At 45.4% G+C, this 25466-nt stretch overlaps 1 protein-coding gene across 2 annotated transcripts in view; it reads left to right on the top strand.

Moving 5' to 3' along the window:
- The first annotated feature begins 2827 nt into the window (after positions 1 to 2827).
- Positions 2828 to 25466, top strand: part of MMS22L (MMS22 like, DNA repair protein) — a 92933-nt gene continuing 70294 nt past the window's right edge. For both annotated transcript variants that reach the window (XM_066608191.1, XM_066608200.1), the window contains exons 1-8: positions 2828 to 3030; positions 5033 to 5158; positions 7585 to 7637; positions 19981 to 20068; positions 20262 to 20439; positions 22206 to 22299; positions 24128 to 24258; positions 25100 to 25213. In XM_066608191.1, coding sequence (XP_066464288.1) covers positions 2849 to 3030; positions 5033 to 5158; positions 7585 to 7637; positions 19981 to 20068; positions 20262 to 20439; positions 22206 to 22299; positions 24128 to 24258; positions 25100 to 25213 — 966 coding nt within the window. In that variant the 5' untranslated portion in view covers positions 2828 to 2848. The remainder of the gene's footprint in view (positions 3031 to 5032; positions 5159 to 7584; positions 7638 to 19980; positions 20069 to 20261; positions 20440 to 22205; positions 22300 to 24127; positions 24259 to 25099; positions 25214 to 25466) is intronic.

A 25466-nucleotide genomic window follows, 5' to 3' on the forward strand; every position in this document is an offset into this window, starting at 1 on the left:
CCGCACGGGTGACCCGTGCGCATTCTGGAAATCAAAGCCACCCGTGAACATTGGGCCTTATAGGTACACCAGGTGGTATACAAGTAGTTATCTTCAGCACTCCATTCAGAGTGATGCCACTGCTGGGGAAAAAGTGAACCCCACAGTGACAGAACGGGATACGGGCGTCCCTTTCTTGAGATCGGCAGAGGTTCCAGCACTGAGACCCCCACTGATCAGCAAGTTATTCCTTATCCACAGTTGTTATCCTGGTAAAACCTCTTAAAGTAGTAATGACATTTAGAAAACAAGGAAACCATTTTTCTTAAAGGTTTTTTCCTTTTTGGCATCTCTGTAATTGTGCTGACCTGCTTCACACTTGTGGGGGGGGGGGGGGGACAAAACACTTTTTTTGAGCAATTTAAGGGTGCATTCAGACGACCGTATATCGGCTGGGTTTTCACGCCGGCCAATATACGGCGTCTCTTTCTGCAGGGGGGAGGAGGCTGGAAGAGCCGGGAGCCGTGCTCTGAGCTCCCGCCCCTCTGCACTATTTTCAAAGAGAGGAGGCAGGACAGGGGCGGGGCTAAGTTCCGAGAATTCATCCCGCCTCTCATTGAAAATAGTGCAGGGGGGTGGAGAGAGAGCGGGAGCTCAGAGCACTGCTCCTGGCTCTTCCAGCCTTCTCCCCCTGCAGAGAGAGATGCTGTATATCGGCTGGGCGTGAAAACCCGGCCGATATACGGTCGTCTGAATGCACCCTGAGATTGAGTGAAAACGTAGAATTGTGAAACCAAGAATTTTCAACGGTTTCATAAGCATTTGGAATGTTTTCACTCATGCAATGAGGGGAGGGGCAAAAAAAAAAACCACAAAAGCATTTTCCATCTTTTTGCTTTTTTTATTCTCCCGACACTGCCCTATGGAGTCTCCTTTTTATTGCATAGCATGAACTTGCAATTTTCGTGTGATATGTTTTTAACATTAGAATGTCCCAACCATGGCGGGTGAGAAAAATCACCTGTGGCAGCTATGTTTATGCGGAAAAAGCAGCACTGATGCGATTTTCTCACAGCGATATCGTAATCACCAGTGTAAAAGTACCCACAGGGCTCATTCACAGCGCCATATGTGTAATATATTGTGTGGATCATGCAGCATTTTACAGCCGTGTGAGCCGGCTATCGCTGCACGTGACAACGTATCTTACGGACACGTTTATTCCCCTGCTCTGTCTCAGAGCGGGCTTATGTATGCAATGTGTTGTGTATGGACAGCGCTGCATATGCTGCCCATAGAGAATAGGGCTGTTTGTATGTGATACACGGGAAATACACCCATGAAAGATTGCAGCGTACTCCATCTACACGCAGTGTTACGCGCTAGTGTGAATGGATCAATAACCCATGTACTTTTATTGACTCCACATCATGTAACTGTGCATCACATGTGTAATACGCACTGAAATTAGTCATGTGAATGAGCCCCGACCACACCATCAACGCCATAGAAAACACCGAAGAACCATCACACAAATGTGCAGGGGGGAGGGGGGTCCCTCGTTTCACACCATGGTTACAATTTAAAGAGAACCTGTCAGCTTCCTACAGCCGCACACACTGGTCCTGTCACCGCTGGTGACGGAGCCGGGGATGTATCATCTTTATGCCGGCTGCACACAACCAGGTTGGATTCCGGATGCGAGATCCTGCAGCAGAATCTGCCCGTGCCGGCTGGTGACCCCGTGTACCTGGCAGTCACCTTCATTATCAGTACTGCAGATGGTCCGCACGGCTCACAGTCAGCCCTGCGCAGCACAGGGTTTCCCGTGCCGTCGCTAGGCGGGGGCGCAGGTCCTGCGACCTGTTTGCGATGTTAATCGTGCACGGGGCGTGGGTTGGATGGCTTCCGTTGACGTGAATAGAAATTGTCCGTGTAGACACTGTACTAAGGCCGCCTGCAGACGGGTGGAAATTCCACGGCGGGATTCCCAGCAGAATTTCCACCCGTACACGCCTGCATAGGATTGCATTACAATACGCAATCCTATGCAGACGGACGCGCAAAATCACGCACAGCGAACAAACCGCAGCATGCTCTAATTCTGTGCAGAGCTTGCAGAGCCCCGCACAGAAATGTCACTCACCAGCTGTTGGCTCTGCTCTGCGCATGAGTCGGCTGCCGGCACATGAAAGAGCTGGAGCGGGCAAGTTCTGCACTGCTCTGTGCAGGCGCTCAGATCGGGTCCGGCTGCGAGAATTCTTGCAGCCGGATCCGACCCGGCCATCTGCAGGCGGCCTAAGATAGAGATGCTGCCATGGTTCCTCCGCAGGCAGTAAATCACACTTGACTTCTGCTTGTGTGCAGGTAAACGCACTTTTCCATCACATGCTGTGGGTGGTATTTGCTGCGGATTCCGCAATGCAAATCATTGACTCACCAGCACCCGGTGAACATCTGTTCCCAGACTGCTGTACTTGCAGTTCTCCACACAGTCGGCTGACCAGGGTCTGCGGGCGGAGCTCAGGGCTGTGACAGGACCTCCATACATAACATACAGCTCGCCCCGCTAACTACAAGCCCTCAAAGAGGACAGATACACAGACAGTGCCGCTGAAAAGCGGAGAGCAAAAGAACCGGAGAAACAGAACTGACTGGTTTACAAGTTACTTCCAATGAGCCGGAGAGCGCGCCGAGCACCGGCCGCCCCACATCACGCGCGCAGCTGATTGTTTCCCGCGCTTTCCTTCACCTGCTCCGCCAATAGACAGGCGTGACGTCAGCGGGAGCCGCGCTCCCTATTGGCTGCGGCCGGGTGACGCTCGTAGAGGGGAGGGGTTCTCCATGTCCAGCGTACCCAGCCAGCACCATGGCTGAAGAGTTTACCGGCTCTCTGACTCCTCCGGTCTCACCGTACCTTACCGATAGTGCAGCGGAGGACAGCTGCGAGGACTGTCGGCCGCCGCGCTTTACGTGTGCGCCCACCGCCTGCAGAGATGGCGGGAAACTGTTCTCCGATGATTCCTATCTGACAACCGGCAGCCTAAAAAGGTGAGATCGTCGTTACTGACGTACCGGGCGGCTCTACAGCAGCGAGGCTAGTGGTGGATGTCCCGCCGTGCAGCACTCCGCTGCGTCACGTGGCCTTAACCCCTTAGTGACCTGCCCGTTTTTGAAGTTATTTAATGTCCCCTTACACTACAGCGGTACAGAATGCCAGTCATTGTTTTATATGTAACGTGTTTTTGTTTTACTATATACACAATGGAACAAACTTGTGTTGCAATTTAACATTAGAATGTCCTGTTCACTCTTGCCATTAAAAAAAAAAAAAAAAAAAATTGCCCATCTTTATCGCGTGATCTCCTCACCGCGGCGGCAGCAATGTAATGTGGGATTATTTGTACAGCATTGCTAACACCCCAAAATCACAGGAACAAAGATACAATTTTTACCACGATTTTCTTGTGGCAGAATCGCAATCGCCCATTTGAAACTAGCCTCAAGGGGACTTGAAGATGCAGTTGCTAGGATAATACACTGCATTACTGATGCAGTGCATTCTACTTGGGCCACTTCTTACTGCAATTACAGAGGCATTTTGAATATATACTAACATATATAAGTGAATTGGTGCCAAAATCCAACATGTGAAAATGTATCTTACATTGTAGCCGAGTGGCCATACTTCATCGGTACTTCCCAAGAAAAGCCGCGGCAAGTACAGGTGAAGCACGGCAAATCCCTAGTAGTCCGCCTGCACAGCTCTGCTCCAAGTACAGCATCCTACAGCCGCTCTCACACAGGCGCTTGTAAAAAAGCTGCGTTTTCAGCACAGTTCTAAACGCAGCCAAGCAAGCTGCTAATGCCAGAACTGATGAGACGCAGTCAGAAACGCGGTAACCGCCCCATTAGTTTCAGTGGACAAAGTGTCGCGGTTTAAAACGCAGAAATGCATGAAAATAGAACAGACAGCGCTCTAAAAACGTTAACGCTGTCTGAAAAGCCATAAATCAATGATGGTGATTGACAGCGGGTTGTTTTTTTAATTTGGGGTAATGTGTACAGAAAGTAAAAAAAAGTTATTTTTAAAAATTGTATATAAAGTACAAAACGCATTTAGTTTCAGGCCCTTGGATATAGAATTCGTATAGCCTCAGATTACAGGGTAGAGGTAGGTTAGCATGGGAGGTTTTTTTGATGCATTTTGTATTTTATTTTGTAAATGTATCTTTTTTTTCTTATTTTTACAACTATTTGTTTTACCATCTATATTCCCCAAGACACCTCTGGTGGTCATTCATACTGTCATTTTTTTTCTGTTTTCCACTTTAAGGCCCAATGTCCATGTGCAAATTTTAATTATAAAATCAGCGCGTGTCTATCTGCAGTTCCAGAAGCCCATTAGCATGCGCAGGGCAAATAAATGCATGCTGATGATATACCCCCCTCCCTGGCGTGCACGTCGCACCCGCAGGAAGAAATCGCGGCATACTCCATTTTTTTGCAAATCTCCCACACAGAGCACTCCTGCAGCTTCCATTGAAGACAGTGGAAGCCGTCCGGACCCGCAGCTGCCATTGTGCAATTTAAAAAAAAAAGTGTGCATGGTGCATGTGCGCGGCTCGCTGCTGGCGTGTCGAGTACATCCACCGTGCTGAAGGAAGAAGATCCGGCTGTGACGGAGGGGAGACCCGCAGCATCCGGAGAGGTGAGTATAATGACATTTTTGGCCTCATTGCTGCGGGCATGGATAGACACCGCTGCGGGATTCCACCATGCTTTCCCGTGGACATGAGACCTAACTGGAGCACCAATAGGAGCTCCAGTTAGAGGACAAAACATCCCCCTAGTGTGACAGTAGCCACTGCCAAAGCGGGGCTGGGGTCTGTTAAGACCCTGCAGCTCTGCCAATACTGGGGATTGCCGGTGATCACACTGTGGCTGAGTCTAGTGGAGGAAATAGCTTTGCCGCTTCCTCCATTCTGTCAATGAGAGCGAAGTAGCTTGCTAATATTATGTCTTTGTAACAATATGTTTGTTTTTCACCTAGGCTCTTGTTGAAGCTTGACCCATCTCCTACCGACTATGAGACTGACACAGTAGACCTTTTTGGCTTTCAGTGGGTGACAGAAACTGCCCTGGTAGAGTCAATTAGTCTCCTGTTTGGATTGCTCAGGTACTGGTATTTTTTCTGTATCTGTTGTACAATTCAATATAGTTTTTATGGTATTTCACTCTAAGCGCAAAAATATAGTGGCAGAAATGCCCTTTTACATGCAACAATTATCTCTCAAAATTCGTTCAAACATCCAAAAATGAGCGATACTCGTTACATGTAAACGCGGTATAATGAAAACAAAGGTTTAGTACAGTGTTAGCCAGTAGAGCAAAATGTTATTGTTCCCAGCAGGAGAAACCAAATAATCTTGTAGATATGATACCTTTTAATGGCTGACAAAAAGACATGATGTAATAGCGAGCTTACGAACCTCTCTGGCTCGTCTTTAGGCTAAAATGCCTGACGAAGAGTCCGAGAGGTTCGCAAGCTTCCTCTAACATCATGTATTTTTGTCAGCCATTAAAAGGTATCATATCTACAAGATTATTTGGTTTCTCCTGCTGGGAACAATCACATTATGTAAACGTAGGCATTCTGCACTTTTAGTTTGAACGATAATTTTAAGCTTAACTTAAAATCCATTGTTCAACCACTGAGAGATAAAGCAAAGACATTTATCTTGTAATAGACTGCACACTGTTCTCCACACAGCATATTTACACTAGCCAGGAGAGAACAAGGCAAAGGAGAACAATGCAGCTGTTTGCACAGCCGGATGTGTGTTTAAACACAAGCTGGGCTTTGCAAACAGCTCCTGGAGGCCCTTTTTACATGCAAAGGAAGATGATAAAGTGTTAATGGCTATTATGCAAATAGATTGCTAAATTTTTAAGTCGTTTGAAAGATTATCTTTGCGTGTAAAAGGGCCTTTACTCAAAACTGTGATTTAGGAACAGTAGGCCTTTGGATTTTACTATCTCTGTAAGATCTCCCATCTGCTCGCAGATAAAAATGCATGTGGCTGCCTGCACACGACCGGGTCGGATCCCGCTGTGAGATTTCTCGCAGCGGGTTGGGACCTGTGCCCCGGCATTCACCTTATACTCACCTGTCCGGCGTCTTCTCTTTCTGCACTGCGATGTGCCGCCGGGCGCACAGCCGGTACATGCACAATGCAGAGTCGGCGCTTCAGCTGTGACATTTCCGTGTGGGTCTCTGCTAGGCTCGCACATAGGACATGACGCGATTTGTTTACCGCGCAAGATTTTATGCGGTCAAATCACGGCTGTCTGTATGGGATTGCATTATCTAATACAATCCTATGGCAGCGGGCACGGGCATAAATTCTGCAGGAAATCCCGCTGCAGAATTTCCGCCCGTGTGCAGGGGGCCTAAAAGGGATCTCTAATTAACAAAACAAATATTTATTGTAATAATTTATTAGGGGTGGGAGATCCAAAAGCAGCAGTGTAAATGAGTTTAAGCCTCTGCTCTAACAGGCTGCTGCTGGTGGGAGAAACGCCATTTTCATGTGAATTTGGTACAGATTATATCCACATTTCATCCTGCTTATTTAGAGTCCACAGTCAAAATCCACAGCACAAGGTCCAATGTCCACGGGCTGATTGCATTCCGCGTGCGGGAGCCCGTAGCGGAATCCAACCCTGCCCGTAGCTGAGCTCACTGTGTTACCTGCCCAGGTCTTCTGCATACTGTCCGGGTCTTCTATTTCCTGGTCTGCAGATTGTGTGTGGAAGCAACAGCCGGCGTGCAATGTGCAGTAATTTATTTTTTTAACTCCTGTTCTCCCATGGAATCCGCAGCCCATCCGCAATTGAATTGCAGACAGGCCGCAGATTGGATGGCTTCCATTGACCTAAAATTCACCCACGTTTCCCTATGGTCGTCTTGAACTGTGGATCGTCCAGACGGGTGCCGTAATTCAAGTCCTCGCGTGGTCATTGGGCCTAAATGAACTTGCTGCAGGTTTAAAATCCACACCACGGTTTTTGTTTTAGATAATTTCTGCAGTGTTTGGATGAGAGTTCTTTAAAAATCCTCCAATTTGAGTGCAGTGTACTATGCTGCCTATTCTCAGCATGCAAATCTGTGCACCAACCGTGTACACACCCTTCCTTACTATACTGGAGAAGGGCTGGTACACCCCAGGAGAAACTGACGGGGTTTTTTTTGCAGCGTGCTGGAAGTTTTTTCAGATCCAGTTGTATGCTGGCAGACAGTATTTGGCTCTGTGCACACGTGTGCAGTACAGCTGCATTATAGGAGTTGTCAGGGCTCCCATTCACCTGACAGAGTCCTAAGGAGTTCACTTAGACTGCTATACATGAGTGTACCGTTTTGTTACCATATAGAGAAGCACAGTCGACTTCACTTTTATACTATACGGTATGCATTTAAAACCCTTTTTTTCACATTAATGTTCATGGTGGTGTATGCCTGTGCTCTGTCAGTAAGACCCTAACTATTCCCTTTGGGATTACTTTTGATGTATTTAATTTCTTTTTTTTCTTTCTTCATTTTAGGCAAAAAATAAATGAGCTTGCAGGTTTGACACAGCCCATTTCATTTGACCTCGGTAGGTTTTTCCACCCGTTTACCAGTATTATTGTAGAATTATTCTATGAGGTATAAGGTAGCCAAACGAACATTTCTTTTTTCCAAAGTAGTGAGTCTTTCCTTTTGTAGAGACAAATGGTAAGAATGGTACATAGAATGTCAGAACTGGAAGTTTAGCTACAAAGGAAAAACTTGATAGTACATTCGGATTGGTCCGGTAGTTATCACCTCCCAGTACTCAGCGATGTGGTGTGTTGCAGACCGGCATCTCCTTACTGATTGTGTAGCTCTAGTGCACTGTGTGCTGTATTCTGCAGTCCGGTACACAACCTTACAGAAATGCAATGCTTCCACTAACATGCATCTCCTAAGTACTCAAATATTCAGCTGAGATGGAATTCTTTTTCTGTGTTTTGATACTTTCTGTCTTCATTGCAGCAATCTGCTTTCATAAAATATTCCAAAATGATTATAGATTCCCACGTGGCTGATCATTAAATGTCAACAAGTCTTTTTAAAATCTGTCATCTGTCACTTTATCTGGTAATAACGTTTGAATGCTTTGGCTTATCAAAGCGATTCTGAGATTGTTTCTCGTGGCATATTTTAATTTATTAGTGGTAAATTTTTATCAATAGTCATTATTAAGAAGAAAAAGTCAACATTTACTGAAAATTTGGAAAAATTTGCCATTTTCAAACTTTGACTTTTTCTTCTTGTTAGAGCTCCTTCACAGTGGTGAGGGCCATATCGGGCTGTGAATCACGGACCAATCGCCCTCGCCATCCATATGAAACTCGTGGATGCAAAGTGTTTTCTTGGGAAAACGGACTCGCATCACTGTGGGGGTGAAGGAATCCCCCGACACAGCTGTCATACCCAGAGCAAAAAATCACGGAGTTGCCCCATTGAAAACGCGGTACTTGGTCACGTGATTACCGTTATCCAATGGATAAAGGCGATCATGTAAAAGTAAACTTAGTTTCTCCTCCTGTCATGTATCTGATCCGTGAGTGGAGGTGAACTTACTTACCTAATGCCTCCAATGATGTCCCCCAACTGGATCCTTATCTGCGGACCTTTCCCCAGCTTCAGTACATGCGCCCATCGGCAAAATGACAGATGCAAGCACAGAAGCTGGGGAGGGCCAGAGAAATTAAAAATTTCCTTGCTCCTGGCTACTAAATGTATACGAGAGCCTGGAGCAGTGACCAAGGGCTGCGGTGAGCGGTCCCTATTCACGTGATTGCCATTATCCAGTGGATAATGGTAATCAGGTAAAACGTTAAAAAAACTGAAGTTAAATGCTCCCTTTGGTTAGGGCCCCGTTGAGCATACGGACTTATTAGGGCCACAATAGGTATGTTGCTGAACCCGGGACAAACAGGGGTATCCATTTTGAAGTACAAATCATCATTCATATGTGTGCTGTACGAAAGAAAACAAAAACAACTGTTTTAAAATTGGGAAAAAAATAAAAATCATATATATATTTTTTTTTTTCTTTCTGCGTGGCTTAGATTTATTCAAAAACTGTGTGGTCGAAATACGCAGTACACTCCTAGATGAATTTTGTTAAGGAGTCTAGTTTTCAAAATGGGGTCATTTGTGGGGGTCCTCTATCTTTTTGGCAGCTCAAGGGCTCTACAAGTGTGCTATGGGGCATAAAACACCTTCAAGCCAAATGTCTGTTTTGAAAGCCATCGGCTGCTACTTTAGTTTTGGGCCCCGTTTTGCATACAGACATAAGTTTGGGGCCACAACGGATATGTTTCGTAGCACAGGACAAACAGGGGTATCCATTTTGGGGTGCAAATTCTCATTTTCCTGTGCATTATAGAAAAAAAAAACTGTCTTTAAAATGACAGATTTGCAAAAATATGAAAATTTTATTTTTTTCTCCTCTGTATTGCCTTAACTCCGGAAAAGAAACTGTGGGGTCAAAATACCCCTCAGTGAATATATTTAGAGGTGTAGTTTTTAAAATGGGGTTATTTGTGGGGGTATCTATCATTCTGACACCTATGAGCCATTGCAATCTTAAAATTTTAATAATGAATTAAATTTGTACGTCTCCTAAATGGTTAAAAAGAAACTAACGTTTTTCAAATGTGCATTCAGAATAAAGTGAAGTAAACAGATGGAAATGTATATCTTATCAAAAAATGTTTACAGTATGTTTGCACATATTTGAGTTATTGCAGTTGAAAATGTGGGGAAAAAAAAATAATTTTTCCCAATTTTGGTGCTTTTTAAAGAAATATACACACATTCTATCTGTCTATTTTTACCACCTAAATGAAGTACAATATGTGGCCAAAAACAATATCCGAAGCACTTGGAATAACTCTGTAAAGGTTTTGCATATCCATGTTAAAGTGACACATCTCAGATTTCCAAAATTTGGCTTGGTCATTAAGGTGCAAACAGGCTTGGGGGTTAAGATCCTATATATCAGAAAACTCCCACCAATCATCCAATTTTAAAAACTGCACCCTCAAAGTATTTAAAATGGTCATTTAGTAACCCTTTTAGATGTTTCACAGGAATTAAAGAAAAGCGCATCAGAAATTAGAACATTTTTTTTTGTAGATTTTCAATTTAAAACCATTTTTTTTAATAACACAGCAGGGGTTAGCAGAGAAACAAAACTCAGGATTTTATTATCCAGATTCTGCAGTTTATAGAATTGCCCCATATGTGAATGTGAACTGTTGTTTGGGCACATGTCAGGGCTCAGAAGCGAAGGAGTGTTATTTGGCTTTTTGAATGCAGATTTTGCTGGAATAATTTTCAGACCCCATGTAGAGTCTGCAGCCCCTGAGGTACCAGTACATCTGCAACCTCCAAGAAGTGACCCCATTTTGGAAACTACACAGGGTGTAGTGAGTGTTTCGACCCCCCCCCCCACAAGTGGTTTATTATTTTTTAAAGAATAGATTTTTATTGGCATTTCTAAAGTATACAAAGCAAATGAATGGGTGAGTGCATCAATTAACATCCATCAATACACATTGTATGCATTTTAACAACTTTTGGGAGAGCGAGGGGAGGGAAATGGGGCAGGATAGAGAGAAAAGGTTGGTAAGCTTGAGGGTACCTCACAAGCGTACATCATTTTTCCATTGTAGAGGAACCAGACAGCAGGATATATAATGTTTGGGAAATCTTCTGAGTAGGTTTTAAAGTGTTAGGAGGTGTTAGAAAATTATGTCCAAATCTAAAATATACATTTCCCCCAGTCGTCTCCACGACAGCACCAATTGAGATTGCCTCCTCCTGATAGGACAGGAACACACTGAGAGGTTAAAAGCTCCCCCCCCCCCCCCCCTTCCCCACTTTCCTCAGTGTCTTCCTGTCCTGCCAGGAGGCAGGATCTCTGAGAAGGGCTGGTGGAGAAGCCAGTCAAAGCATACTCACGGGCGGATCGGAGGGCAGTGGGTCAGCCTGTCCTCCCTTCCCAGCCAGACGACTCCCGGGACGCCACATGGGGTGGTAACCCCCGGGCCAGGTTCCTCCCGCGGCGGCCCATGGGGGGTACAAAGCGGGAGCCTCAGTCCCCCTCCACCTCCTTGTATAGTCACAGCGCGGCGCTCCAGGAAGCCCTTTGACGGCGGGGCGTTGCGTCACGTGTCCAGCGTGGTGACGTCATCACGCTCGCATCAGGAGCCGCATGGAGGGGGCGGGGCTTAGCGCAGGAGCGCGAAAATTCAAAATAAGGAACCTGAGAGAAGCCAGCAGGTGGACCAGCACTACAGGTCGCAGGGTGTCTGCAGCACTGGTACAGTAATGAGTGCTCCAGCCCCAGAGATAGCTGAAACCTCAGCCTCAGCGGCCGTAAGTAGCCAGTGTGGCAAAAAGTACAAAATGCAAAATCCAATGTATTGTATATGGAAAAATTGCATATTTACTCGCAAAAAATACTTTCCCTTTTTTGTCAGGGGGATAAAAAAGACATTCCCCCCCCCCCCCCCCCCCCCCCCAGAAAAAAAACCCAAAAATGCGTGGAGTGCGGAACGAGACTGCCAGCTACGTACCAGAGGCCTCTATGCAATGCATGCGTAGCTAGGCTAGTCAAAGAGGAATCGGGGGGATTCATGGATGACGTTAGGAAGCTGGTGAAGGAGGAGGTTCGATCAGCCCTAACGTCACAGCTGGCGCCGCCAGAGAAACGCCAGAAAAAGGCGTATGTTCCCGAAGAGCCTTCCGACTCCGAGAGTTCTATCGGGTCGGAGCAAGAGGAACAGACGGCCGAGGAGTCCTCAGATGAGGAGGACTACAAAAGATACCTTTTCCATCAGGACGACTTAACAGAATTGATTAAGTCAGTCAGGGCTACATTAAAAATGGAAGAGCCCAGAGAACCACGCACCCTGCAAGATTAGATATTCGGGGGACTAGGGGAGAGGCGTAAACATACCTTCCCTGTCCACAAAAACATCATTAAAATTATCCAAAAGGAGTGGAAGAAACCAGACGCAGGTTCCTTCTCCGCTAGAGGGGTAAACAGAAGGTACCTATTCGAGGAGGAAGTTTGCGCAAGCTGGGAAGAGATACCCAAGTTAGACGTCCCAGTGGCCAAAGTAGCTAGGAGGACGAGCCTGCCCTTTGAGGACGCCGCACAATTAAAAGAACCCATGGATCGCAAAGCCGAAGGCCTTCTAAAAAAATCATGGGAGGCAGCGGCAAGCATGCTTAGGCCAGGGATCACAGCCACTTGCATGGCGCGCACTCTGGGGGTATGGCTCGAACAGCTGGAGCTACACTTAACCAATAAAACGCCAAGGGAACAGATCCTAAATTCCCTACCTATCCTGCGTATGGCAACAAATTTCCTAGCGGATGCCGCGGCCGCAACGGTTAAACTCTTGGCAAAAGCTACAGCCTGATCTAACTCAGTCAGAAGCGTACTATGGCTGAAATCATGGTCAGGCGACCTAGCCTCAAAAAATAAACTATGCGCCCTCCCGTTCTACGGTCAGTTTTTGTTCGGACCAGACCTAGACAAAATCCTGGAGAAGGCGGCCGACACAAAGAAGGGATTCCCGGAAGAAAAGCCGCAGAGAGGGAAGACCTTCTTCCGAACCCCAGGGCAACAGCCCAAAGCCTACCGAGGCAAGGGCAAGACAGGCCGCTGGAGTTACCCCAAGGGGGGCAGAGGGAGAAATATCCTCTTTAATCCCCACCAGGGGGAGCCCAAGCAGAGACCCTGACGCCAGCTCCGTAGGGGCAAGGCTGGGGAACTTTGTGGACCAATGGGCCGCAATTTGCGAAGGCCCATGGATCCCAAAGATCCTACAGCAGGGATACCGGATAGAACTGGTGTCCCTCCCCAGAAGGAAATTCATTATCACAGGAGGCTCAGGGCAACAGTTACACTTACTAAGGCAGAGCGTTCGGGACCTGCAACATCTAAACGCAATATCCCCCATACCGCAAAACGAGGAAACTCAGGGCCATTATTCCAGGCTCTTCCTAGTAAGAAAACCCTGCGGGAAACAGCGGATGATAGTGAATCTGAAGCCTTTGAACACCTGTGTCAAGTACAGAAAATTCAAAATGGAGTCCATCTCTTCAACAATAAAGTTGATTCCCAAAGGGGCCTACATGGCATCCATCGATCTGAAGGATGCTTATTTCCACGTACCGATCCACGAGGGGTCCCAAAGATACCTAAGGTTCGCAGTGGATATGGGCAAAGGAATAGAGCACCACCAATTCAGATGCCTGCCTTTCGGGATCTCCTCAGCACCCATAATTTTTACCAAAATTATGGCAGAGGTAGCTGCCTACCTGAGGAAAAATTCGATCCTAATAATACCCTACCTGGACGATATTTTAATAATAGCAGAGTCCAGGAAACTACTAACGAAGCACCTAGAGATAGTGCTAGAACTCCTCCAGTCTCTAGGATGGATCATAAACTGGGAAAAATCCAGCTTAGACCCCGACAGGAAGAAGACATTTTTGGGCATAACGCTCAACTCAGAATTACAATGCTCCTGCCTGCCCGAGGAAAAAATACAAAAAATCCAAAGGCGGGTCAGATCCTTCCTACAGAAAAGATCATGCACAATTCGGGAAGCCATGTCTCTCCTGGGAAGCCTAACGTCATGCATTCCCGGAGTAGCATGGGCCCAGGCTCACACCAGAGCTCTACAGGCCTCCGTCCTATCCACATGGGACAAAAAGCAGTCCTCGCTAGGGAAAAAAATGTATATCCCAAACACAGTGAAAACATCCCTGCGTTGTTGGACCTCCCCAGCGAACCTGCAGGAAGGGGTTCATTGGCTACAAAACCCAGCCACGCACATCACAACGGACGCAAGCGCCTGGGGATGGGGAGCGCATGTGGGGAACCAGTTCTTTCAGGGCCCGTGGTCCCAAAGGATAAAAGAACAATCCTCCAATTACAGAGAGCTACATGCCGTATGGCGGGTCCTACAGCAGTTAGGAAACTCGCTACGGAACTAGCATATAAAGATACTGTAGGACAATACCACCACGGTCGCCCATATTCGGCACCAGGGGGGTACAAGGTCTCCTGCCCTGCAAAACATTTCGCAGGAAATCTTCCACTGGGCAGAGGGCCGGATCCTTTCGATCACGGCAACACACTTAAAAGGGACGCTAAACCAAAAAGCGGACTTCCTCAGCAGGAGGCAGATAGACCCAGGAGAATGGTCTCTCTCCCTGGAGGCATTCAGAATCCTGACCAACCGGTGGGGGTCCCCACAATTGGACCTATTTGCAACCAGGGAGAACGCCAAAGTAGGCAATTTCTTCTCCCTCCGGCCAGAAGATCGTCCTACAGCAATAGATGCCCTAGGCCAGGACTGGAGAAAGGGGCTAGCGTACGAGTTTCCTCCGATACCGCTGATCCCCAGGGTCTTACAACATTTTAGAACAGAGGTATGCACGCTAATCCTGGTGACCCCCTTCTGGCCCAAGAGAAGTTGGTTCGGTCTTCTGACAACATTGAGTGTCCAGGACCCAGTCACCTTTCCGACCTGGACAGATCTGCTATCACAGGGGCCACTGAACCACCCGGGCTTAGACTCCACTTAACAGCATGGCTCTTGAGGAATCCTCACTAAGGGGGAAGGGATTCTCACAAAGAGTGGTAGAAACGTTAATGTCCAGCAGAAAAAAGACGACCCACCTTATCTACCAGAAGGTTTGGAGAAGGTTCTCCTCATGGAGACAGGGAAGGGATTCCGGGGATTCGATCCCGAGCATCCCTTTGATCTTAGAATTCTTGCAGGAGGGCCTACAGATGGGCCTCTCTCCAAGTACCCTGAAGGTCCAGGTCGCAGCCCTTAGCGCCATATGCGACACAAAGTTCGCGGACAATAGATGGGTCAACAGGTTCCTGACAGCAGCAGCTAGATTACGACCTAGACCCATAAAACTTGTTCCTGACTGGAACCTTAATTGGGTTCTAAGGGCCATGTCAGCGGAACCATTCGAGCCGATCGAGGCACTACCGATAAAAATGCTTACGATCAAGACCGTTTTTCTAGTAGCCATCACGTCTGCGAGGAGGGTTAGCGAGCTTCAGGCTTTGTCCATTCGCCACACATTTCTAAAAATCTCGGACTCCAAATTAGTATTTAAAACGGACCCTGCCTTCATGCCAAAGGTGGTATCACATTTTCATAGATCCCAGGATGTAATAATTCCCTCATTTTTTAGCAAACCTAAAAACGAGGAAGAAAAAATCCTAAGCTGCCTGGACGTTAGGAGAGCAGTCCTAGGCTACATAGACGCGACAAGCCACTGGAGACGGGACGACAACCTGTTCGTCCAGTTCAGTGGCCCAAGGGAGCAAAGCAGCGAAAAGCTCCATAGCCAGGTGGATCCGCCTAGCCATCATAGAGTCCTATAAGGCCCTCGGGAAGGAAATCCCTTTAGCTCTTAAAGCCCATTCTACAAGGGCAGTAGCATCCTCATGGGCCGAACATAGCTCAGCTTCGGTCGAGCAAATATGCAAAGCCGCAGTCTGGAAAAAACCCCACACGTTCATTAAACATTATAGGGTAAAAGTGCAGCAGGACGAGGACATGGCCTTCGGCCGCAAAGTCCTCTCGGCAGCAATCCCACCCTAATAAACTTTAGTTGGTACATCTCAATTGGTGCTGTCGTGGAGACGACTGGGGGAAAAAATGGATTATACCTACCTGATAATCAGGTTTCCAGGAGTCTCCACGACAGCACCCGTACCTTCCCCCCCTAAATGGATAGAAAAGAAACTATAGAGTATAATTTTATAATCAACAAAAAACCCCGGTTAAGGGAAGACATTTAAGTTGAGCTCCTACCCCGGCAATTCGTTAGAATCCACTGAGGAAAGTGGGGAAGGGGGGGAGCTTTTAACCTCTGCCTCCTCCTGATAGGACAGGAACACACAATCTCGATTGGTGCTGTCGTGGAGACTCCTGGAAACCTGATTTATCAGGTAGGTATAATCCATTTTTTTTAATGCCTTAGACCCCCGTCCACATGCGTTGCAGTATCCCGCTGATACCAATGATCCCGAGGATCACAATGATTCTCTGCTCAAGGACGTGGCTGCCGCTTTCCATAGCAACACTATAGAAAACTTAAGACGGCGTGATTCGATTTACCGCCGGCGGAATCACGCCCGTGGACAGGGGGCCTTAAAGAGCTACGCCACAGCTGGAGCCAGTCATAGAGTGGGAGAAGAAGGTAGAGAGGGGGGAAGCAAGTTATAAGAGTGTGACAAATCACGTCCAGAAGAGATTAGTAGCATCAGGGACCATGCATCCCAGGTTTTCCTGAACTGACCTATATTCTCCTTTGGGTTAGCAATCATTGTCTCATGTACATTATTTAAAGAGACAGCATCCTGCATCTCTTCCACAGTAGGCGTGTATTTGGATTTCCATTTATTATTTTAACTGTTTCATCTGCAAGCGAAAAATTCCAATTGTTCCAGTAATATGTACAGTGTTTCCCCTGAAAATAAGGCACCCCCTGAAATTTGCAGAAGTCCCAAATATAAGGCACCCGATAGTATGGCATAGTAAAGTGTGCAGGCAAGTCAAGAGGCCTGTCCCCTGCTGCCATCCCCATTGTCTCCTATCTCCAGATGTATAGGTAGATCTGCAGACATTCTGCTGTTATCCTGTCCCTGCTGTGCTGTACGAGTGTGCTGTTGTGAGCTCCCCTTGCTGGCTGGAAAAGTCCATACTGTACGTTCTGTTCCTGCTGTACATGTCTGCTGTGATGAGCTCCCCCTGGTGGCCGGAAGCTGCAATACCATCCCTGCTTACAAGTGGTACAGGAACTTCTGTCTGCAGACAGGTACGTTACTTTACAGCCCTTATTTTTTCATGGCTCTGTGTGTGAGTCAGGCAACCTGTGTGTGATTCTTAAGGCTGGGTTCTCACAGAGCATATTTCCAGTGGAAATCTCGCAGTTTGGCCACAGCGATAAACAGCGAGATTTCCGCCGGGAAAGCGCTGCTTCAAAACCCACGGCACTCAGCCGCTTGTTTTGAAGCGACCTGGCTGCACGCTTTTCCGTTTCTGTGGCCGGTGAATCCGCACCACAACACCGGCTTCTCCCAGCTTTGCTGTGACAGATTTGCTATCCCATGTGGACGAGATTTCTGAGAAATTTCGTCCACAAAGCTGGCCAATTGAGGGATTAGCGGCCACAGATGGATTTGCCGCGGCAAAATAAGACACCCCCTGAAAATAAGACATAGCACATATTTGGGAGCAAAAATTACTATAAGACGCGTCTTATTTTTGGGGAGAAAAAGCCCCCCCCACCCACCCCCGAAGTGTTAACCAATTTCACCTAAGCATGGAAAATGCCCCATATGTGGATGTAAATTGCTGTTCGCACACCTCGAAGGGCTCAGAAGGACAGGAGCAGCATGTGGCTGTATGGAGTAAATCAATACGTTGGTTCGACGCAATAATAAAATAAAAGTTCCAGGTACGTGTGGTATATTTTGAAGTAATCTTTTATGCACAGGCCGGGTGGGGCATGTTTCACAGTGATACATGATGTCCTTCTGTATCCCTCATTTGTAACAGACTCCGCGCTGTATTTGGGTCCTAACCTTCTTACCATGGAGGGAATTTCACTAGGAAAATATTGCCCTGGTACAATACGTGTGGCCTCGATTCCAGAAGTGCTTGGCTCTCCCCCTTCCTGGTCCCGAAATTTTAGCACCTTGATGACCTCCTCCTGGAATTCAAGAAAGGTGCCCCTCTGGCCGGCACATCTATATAGCATGTAGGCATTATATAGCGCCACCTGTATGATGTGCACAGCCAGGTTTTTATACCACACCGTTGTTTTCCCTATGGCATTGTACGGCCGGTCAACCCCTCCCAAGTACCTGTTGTAGTTAAGGATACAGTCTGGCTTGGGGGTCTCTGTACTGGTACCTCATACTGGGCAGGGAGTATTGCTATGGTCGTGTATTGTGCTCAATATAAAGACCTCCCTCTTGTCCTTATACTTGATACAATACTTTGTCGCTGCATAGTGCCCAGCTCTCACCCCTTGTGATTATTTCTAATAGTGCCACATGCCCCAGTTTTTCTGGAATAGGAGAACACTGCTGTAGAAATTATCCAGGTACAGGTGGTGACCCTGCGTAGTAGTGGGGGCACCAATTCCCATGTAATTTTTTAACTGTAATTCTCAGCAAGGCATTCTGGTGCCTCAATTTTGGTGTCCTTCCCTTCATAAATCTGGAATTTATGGGTGTACAGAAAAGTGCTAGCTGAGTTTGACTCGGGACGCAATAACTGTGTAAGCTTCCTTTGTATTATACCTCCTGCAGGTCATACTATAAATGTGTATATATAGACTATGCACCCACACAGGACATTGGTTGATCACTGGGATGGGGTGACCATGGGACAGGGTTGGGAACACAGCTGGGACTTTAGTTTTTGGGGGGAATGGGGGGTGGGGGGTTGTTTTACAATGACGCTGACACTACACTGACTGACCATCCGATGGGTGACTATGGAACATGGAAATGGGAACACAGCAGGAACTTTTTTGTTTGTTTGTTTTGTTTTAAACTGACAGGATCAGACCCCACGAAATACACTGGCCAGCACTACCTGAACTAATATTCTGACAGCTCAGACCACATCTACTGAACATACTACACTAACAACGATCGCTATCAATTTTTCCACTTTGCACAAAATTCTCTTGCTCTCTCACTGTAATTGGTCAGTCAGTGACTGACCACAGCGATCGCTGGGGCAGGACTGCTATGATTCCCCCAGCAGCAAGTAGGGATAAGCTACTAACTGTCCTGTTGCACTAAGTAGGCACAAAAGATGTAAACTGTGGTATAAATGGGTTAAAGAGTACCAGCATTTTTTAATATACAGAAAAGGGTGTTTCCAAGCATTTTTGCCTAATCTGTACATTATTCTTGCAAAACCCCTGTACAGTTTTCACACAGTTGTGTAACAGTAGAGGGCGCTGCATCCAGCTGTCTGCTCAATTTCTCTCTACAACAGCTGCAGACACAATTGTTTCCATATTAGTTTTTTAATAAGTGTCTGTTTATAATTAACTACTAACGACCACTTGTCCATTAGTATGTATGTATGTATGTATGTATACGAGTGTCATAGCTCCTCCCCCTGGTGCCATCATGGCTCCGCCCTTTGGTGCTGTCATAGCAGGTCCTAGCACACCAAGAATAGAACTAAGCTGTTACTATGTCAGACACAACTCAGCGGTCCTGACAGGAGACACCGACCTACCGCCACCACAGATATGTGACGGGCTGAAGGACCTGTGGTGATGTCACTGCTGTGGGAGGAGCCATTCCGGAGTTTGGTAGTACTGTATCCTGGATAAGCCAACAGAAACTACCAGGACCTGTAATGACGTCACTGTTGTGATTACCTGTGTGGGTGGAGTCAGGGATCACATGACCAGGGGCTCATCACTGTATCCAGGAGCTGTGTGTGTCATTTTTGGGAATCAGGATGGATGTAGTAGAGCTGCCAGTGGCTGGTTTGTCTAATGTGCTGTGCATGTAATGTGTATAGTCAGCATGGATGTATGCCATGTAGCACAGCTGTGTATGTCTGTCATGCACGCATGTCATGTAGAGAGAAACACTGGTACTATAATTTCCTAATAATTACTAGTATAATCAAATAGCCCTGTGTCCCACCATCGCTGTGTATTACTGCTCACCCTGCTCATATGCTGCCATTTCCCTGAGTAATCTGCAGGTAATCTTTTAACTTAAACTCGAGACCCACTTTTATGATTGAGACTTAAAATGAAATACTATCTCTACTATTTGTCCTAATGTTAGAATATTTTTTTCTCTCAAGGACAAGCAAATAACATCCACAATGAGGCTGAAGAAATCCGAAACGAGTGCACAAAATTTTTACAATATGTAAAAGTATTTTTATACAGGTAAGTCCTTTTTTTTTTTTTTCTCCACTATATTTTGGACCTATAAAAATACTGGTATATTGACATTAGTGTGGAACCTGTTTAAGTCATGACTGGAGTAGTTTAATAGCACCCACTTTGCAGCAATAGCAGTGAACAATTTTTTTTTTTTTTTTTTTTTTTAAAGTTACTTTATTTCTTTTTTTTGTTTAAGGTTTCTAGATTCTTCAAGGCAGATCGAAGATATGCTAGCTCATCCCTATGAAGAAATGGATGCTGAGCTTCCCTCCAAACTGATAGAAGAGTTAAATGGGCTGAGCTTATACATTGGAACTTTTAGTAATCTCCCACACCACATTATTGGAGCATTTTCTATGCAACATCATGGCAAGGTTTGTCTAATATGTTTATGGCTGTTTGTGAGTTAATGCCCATGCACTGGTGTTCAGGATTGAAGAGGTCATACAAGATTAAAGAAACATGGCTGCTCTCTTCCAGAAACAATGCCACAGATGAGCAGATTTTTGTGGTGTTGTAACTTAGTCCAGTTCACTTCATTGGAGGTGTGGCACAATTTTTGGAAGAAAGCAGCCATTATTGTTAATCTTGTACACTCTCTTAAGTACCAGTACAGACACTTTATCAGTCAAGTGAGTAAAGGTCCATTTAGACAGGACGAATGTTGGGCAAATAATGCCCGATACTCATCCGCGCATACACTCGCTCTCATGCTGCTGCACAGGAGCTAGTATAGCTGTCTCACAGCGGGGAGGCTGCAGGAGATTTCTTTCCTCGCTCTCCCCCGCCCCTCTCTATTCACTTAACATAGCGGCCGTTCAATACTGAACGATCAGCGATCTGCTAATCGTCCATCATGTATGCAGCCTAAATGGCAGCCATTCAGTAGTGAACGTCCGCTACCTTATGTCAATGAAGAGGGGCGGGCAGCACGAGGAGAGAAATCTACTGCAGCCACCCCGCCCCCTTGCTGCCTGCTCTGAGCGAGCCAGCGATACTAGCCCCTGTGTAATAGCACTGGAGCGAGGGGACACGGACGAATGTCAGGCATCGTTTGCCCGATATTCGTCCCATCTAAATGGACCCTAAGGGGTCCTGTAATAAAGATTAGCGTTCGTCTACTTAACCTTTGCAGAGACAAATGTGGGATGAATGATAGTCTGCTTGCACAGAGGATCGTAGCTGTTGGTGCCACATCTGTTCACTTGGGGAGAGTTGCAGCCAAAAAAATCATTGTTTTCTGCTGCACAAAAGATGCGATTAGTTAACTAATGCGCAAACATACATTTATGCAGTGATCAGGTTTATGCGGCAAAAATTTGGGTAATGGAGCTTTTATGCAAATTTTCTGCCTGTCGGCCCATGTAAAGTGATCTTAAGATTGATGTATGTTAGGAATTGGAAGCTATGTATATCGTGAGGCATTGTAGCGCTGTGACTATTCCGGAGAAGAGGGAAAAATAAGGTAGTTAATTTGCCTTTAGCTCCGTACCAGACCCAACTACTTAAGCACTCTAGTCTTCTACAGTCAAAAAAGACTAGCTTTGGTCGGGCTTTGGACCTTACTTTATTTATGGAACTACTAAAATCTGGTGGATACCTCCTGATCCATCGGTGTATTTTCAGGAACTTCGGTTTCTGTCTAAAGGCTGACCTTATATCGATACACAGATCATAGAACACTTATAGGCATCTGGCACTTCTTCTTTCTAAATCCTATGACCTTTGAAGAGGAAACGTGTACCTACTTTCGTTTCTTACTTCCTGCTTATTTTGCCCAAATTTTTGGTTGGGGATTTAGGCTTAGAAAGAATCTGTGCGTTTTATTGTTTTTTCTGTTGTGTCTCATACAAGACTTGCATGTCAAGCCTTTTTTAATTATTCATTTATTAAAAGTAATATTTTAGAGTAAAATTGAACCCTCACAGTGAAACAAATGTTTTTCAGTACATTAAATAATGCCATTGAAAAACTATAACCTGCCCTGTTTAAAAAATAAACCCTCAGACAAACGTGCGTATGTTTTTTTTAAATTTTTTTTTTTGAAAGTGGGGAAGAGAAGCCAAAAATAAAGTTTAAAAAAATGGCAGCATTCTTAAGGGGTTTAACCTATTATTTTTCTTTCTATATATTTTTGTAGGTCCTACCGGCTTCCTGGCATCTGCTTCATCTTCACTTGGATATACATTGGTCCATTTTGGAAATCCTACAGATTTTGGGAGAGAAGATGCATGGTATTAATTTATTTATATGAACTCTGGTTTTAGGAATTGGACACTACTGGCTGTTAAAATTGTGATTTAAGAGAGGGGAAAAAGACTGACCTGTCAGACATTTAGACCTGCATATGTCTGACTGCTAGAATTAAGGACTAGAAGGACGTGGCCACTTTAGCTCTGATCAGCCTCAGATAATCTTAGCACCCAAACTGCGTATTTAATGTGCATTGACATTTGAAAGAACTGGAATAGTAAAAGGTTAAAACATGGATCTGTGTCTGTTTAGCAGCCCAGCAGCGGGATTAGGAGCCAAGCGCACTCCATACAAGGTGGGTGTCCGCTGTCTTTGACATCTGACCCCCTCCCACAACAGTCGGTTGTCAATGCAGCCAGGGACCTTCTAAAGACTCTGAAGGCTGCCACGAATGACCACCTATCACATGCCACGTGAAACAAAGCTCAAGTCTTCCTAGCTAATGTTCATACGAGTTGGATTCAAGTGAATGTTTTTAATGTAAAGTAAAGGATATTAAGTTAAAAAAAAAAAAGTTTACTTTATTTATAATGTAACAAAAAAACACCCCAAAACCATACATTCATGAAAGCCCAATTTAGCAAAGTAATGCATTATTTAACCTGCATAATGAACATCATCAGAAAGAAAAATACACCGTGCCAGAATTGCGCTGTTTTTGGTCACCCCATTTCCAAGAAAACATTTAATAAAAGTAATTTTAAAAGTCTTTTACACTCCAGAATGGTACCATTAGAAACTATAGGAAGTCCTGCAAACAAGCCCTCACACAGCTATATCCACAGAAAAGAGGAAAAAAAAGTTGTAGCAGAAAATACTTAAGTTTTTTTTTTAAGTATCTTTGGAAGAAAAAAAGTAGTACAGCCAAAAAAAACTATTTATTGTCATGATCGTACTGTTTTACAGAGAAGTACAGTTATGCCATTTCTGCCACAGTGTGTCTTGTATATGCTGTAAAAAAAACAGCTAATTCCCAGCGTACCATGTACTACAGATGGAACTTGTTTTTGCCTGCAATGCCGCAGCTTTCTGCTCGGTGTACTGACACATCTTGAATGCTACGTTTAACCCTTAAGTGTTGTAGATGTATGGAGGGTGTGCACAGGATTTGCATATGAAGCAGGCTTGCCAGCGTGCCCGCTCCATTCCTGTTGAGTACTGGCTGTCAAGAACAGCTGACACTTGTCTGTTAACAATTTATCTGCTATGGTTAATGCTGCCTGCAGCAGGTAAATGACTCGACTGAGGGAGGAGGCTCCCTCTGTCACAGACCCCCACCCCTCCCCCATGCAATTTCAAGTCCTAGGGGGGAGGGGTTTAAACCATTTTCTTATGTTTACTGAAAGCTGTATACTAACATAGAGCTACACTTAGGCTGGGTTCCCACCCGGCGTAATCCTGGCGGAAATCTTGTGGTATGGCCGCAGCAAAAAACCGTGACATTTCCCTGGGAAAGCGCTGCTTCAAAACCCGCGGCAAAAGAAAAAGAATGGGCCTGCTGCGGCTGGCGAATACGCGGCTTTGCAGCGACTAATTTGCTGTCCCGTGTTTCTGCGAAATCTCATTCACATGGCTGGCTAATCCCGGGATTAGCGGTCACAGGCGGATTTGCCGTGGCGAAATTCCGGACGGAATTTCCACAGCAAATCCACCCCGTGTGAACCCAGCCTAAAAATGTATCCAAATGTCAGACTTTTTTTCACAATGCAGATCATACGCGTTTGAAAAAATGAATGCTTTGAATTATTTTTCTTAAAGTCCTCGTGCTACGCATTAATTATATTTTATTTTCCGTATTTTAATGTGTAGGTCAAATTGTTTATGCCCATCAATATATAAATCTGATTGGAGAAAACTTGACAAACGTGAGCTTATTTGAAGAGCACTGCGATAACCTCTTGTGTAGTCTTATTTCCCTGGCAGCTACTAAGTATTCTAAGGTACTTTTTTTAAAATTTTTGGCCGTCTTTTAATTTTCTTTTTTTAATTGTCTTTTAATTACGTTTGCCTTGTTATATTGTATATTCTTCATATACTTATTTAGTGCAGTAGTTTAAAAAAAAACAAAAAAACGTACCGTATATACTCAAGTATTAGCTGACCCAAGTATAAGCTGAGACAATAAGTTTCACCACAAAAGACTGGTAAACTTATTGACTCGAGTATAAGATGAGCTATAGTTGGGTATATGCTAGGTAAAAAAAACCCTTCCATACTCACCTCCCAGCCGGCGTCTGTGTCTGTGCGACAAGCTGCTTTAATTCTCCCCGCTGTCATCCCCCACCGTCCTCTCTGCTTGGCTCTGTCAGTGCTGTGTAACTAAGCCCTGTGATTGGATTGAGCGCCAGCCAATCACAGCTGGTGCTCAATCCAATCACAGAGCTTACTTACACAACACTGACAGCAGGGGATTTGAAAGCCGAGCAGGGAGATAACAGCGGGGAGAATTCTAAAGCAGCGTGATGGGCTGTGAATGATCGAGCATCGGCTGTGATTGGCTGACGCTCAATCCAATCACACCTCTTCCTTACATTGGCTGACGGCGGGGAATGACAATGGAGACACAGACACCGGCTGGAAGGTGAGTATGAAGATTTTTTTTTTTTTTTTCAAAGCCTTCCCTTACTCGAGTATAAGCCGAGGGGGGCTTTTTCAGCAGAAAAAAATGTGCTGAAAAACTCGCTTATACTCGAGTATATACAGTAATTGCAAACCTGAATAATAAGGAAATTAAACAAAACTTGTATCTGAAGTCCATAACTTTGTTTGTTTTACCACCAGGTACGCCCCTCTGAAGCTCTGAGTAGTGGTATTTACCTTTGTCCATGTATTAAGGAGATGTGGACTTTACTTATTCAACTTCTTGATCATAAAGGCAAAGGCTCTTCTACAGAGGTAAACGATGCTGGCAGAAACTGCCTCTTCATATTTAAATTCTACTAAAGTACTGCATTGCCTTCAATTCTACAAGTAATCCTTGAAAAAAAAACTTTAAGTATATCGTGATCAACACAAGTTATACGCTCCCTTTTCCTTTATAACTTGCTGAAAATGTTTTAACCCCTTGAGTGGCAGGTTTCCTACCACCCTGTCGTGCCCACCAGGGCAGGTTTTTTAAAATGGTCTAATCATTGAATTTCAACTAGTT

The sequence above is a fragment of the Eleutherodactylus coqui genome, chromosome 1 (assembly GCF_035609145.1).
Source record: "Eleutherodactylus coqui strain aEleCoq1 chromosome 1, aEleCoq1.hap1, whole genome shotgun sequence".
Lineage (NCBI taxonomy): Eukaryota > Metazoa > Chordata > Amphibia > Anura > Eleutherodactylidae > Eleutherodactylus > Eleutherodactylus coqui.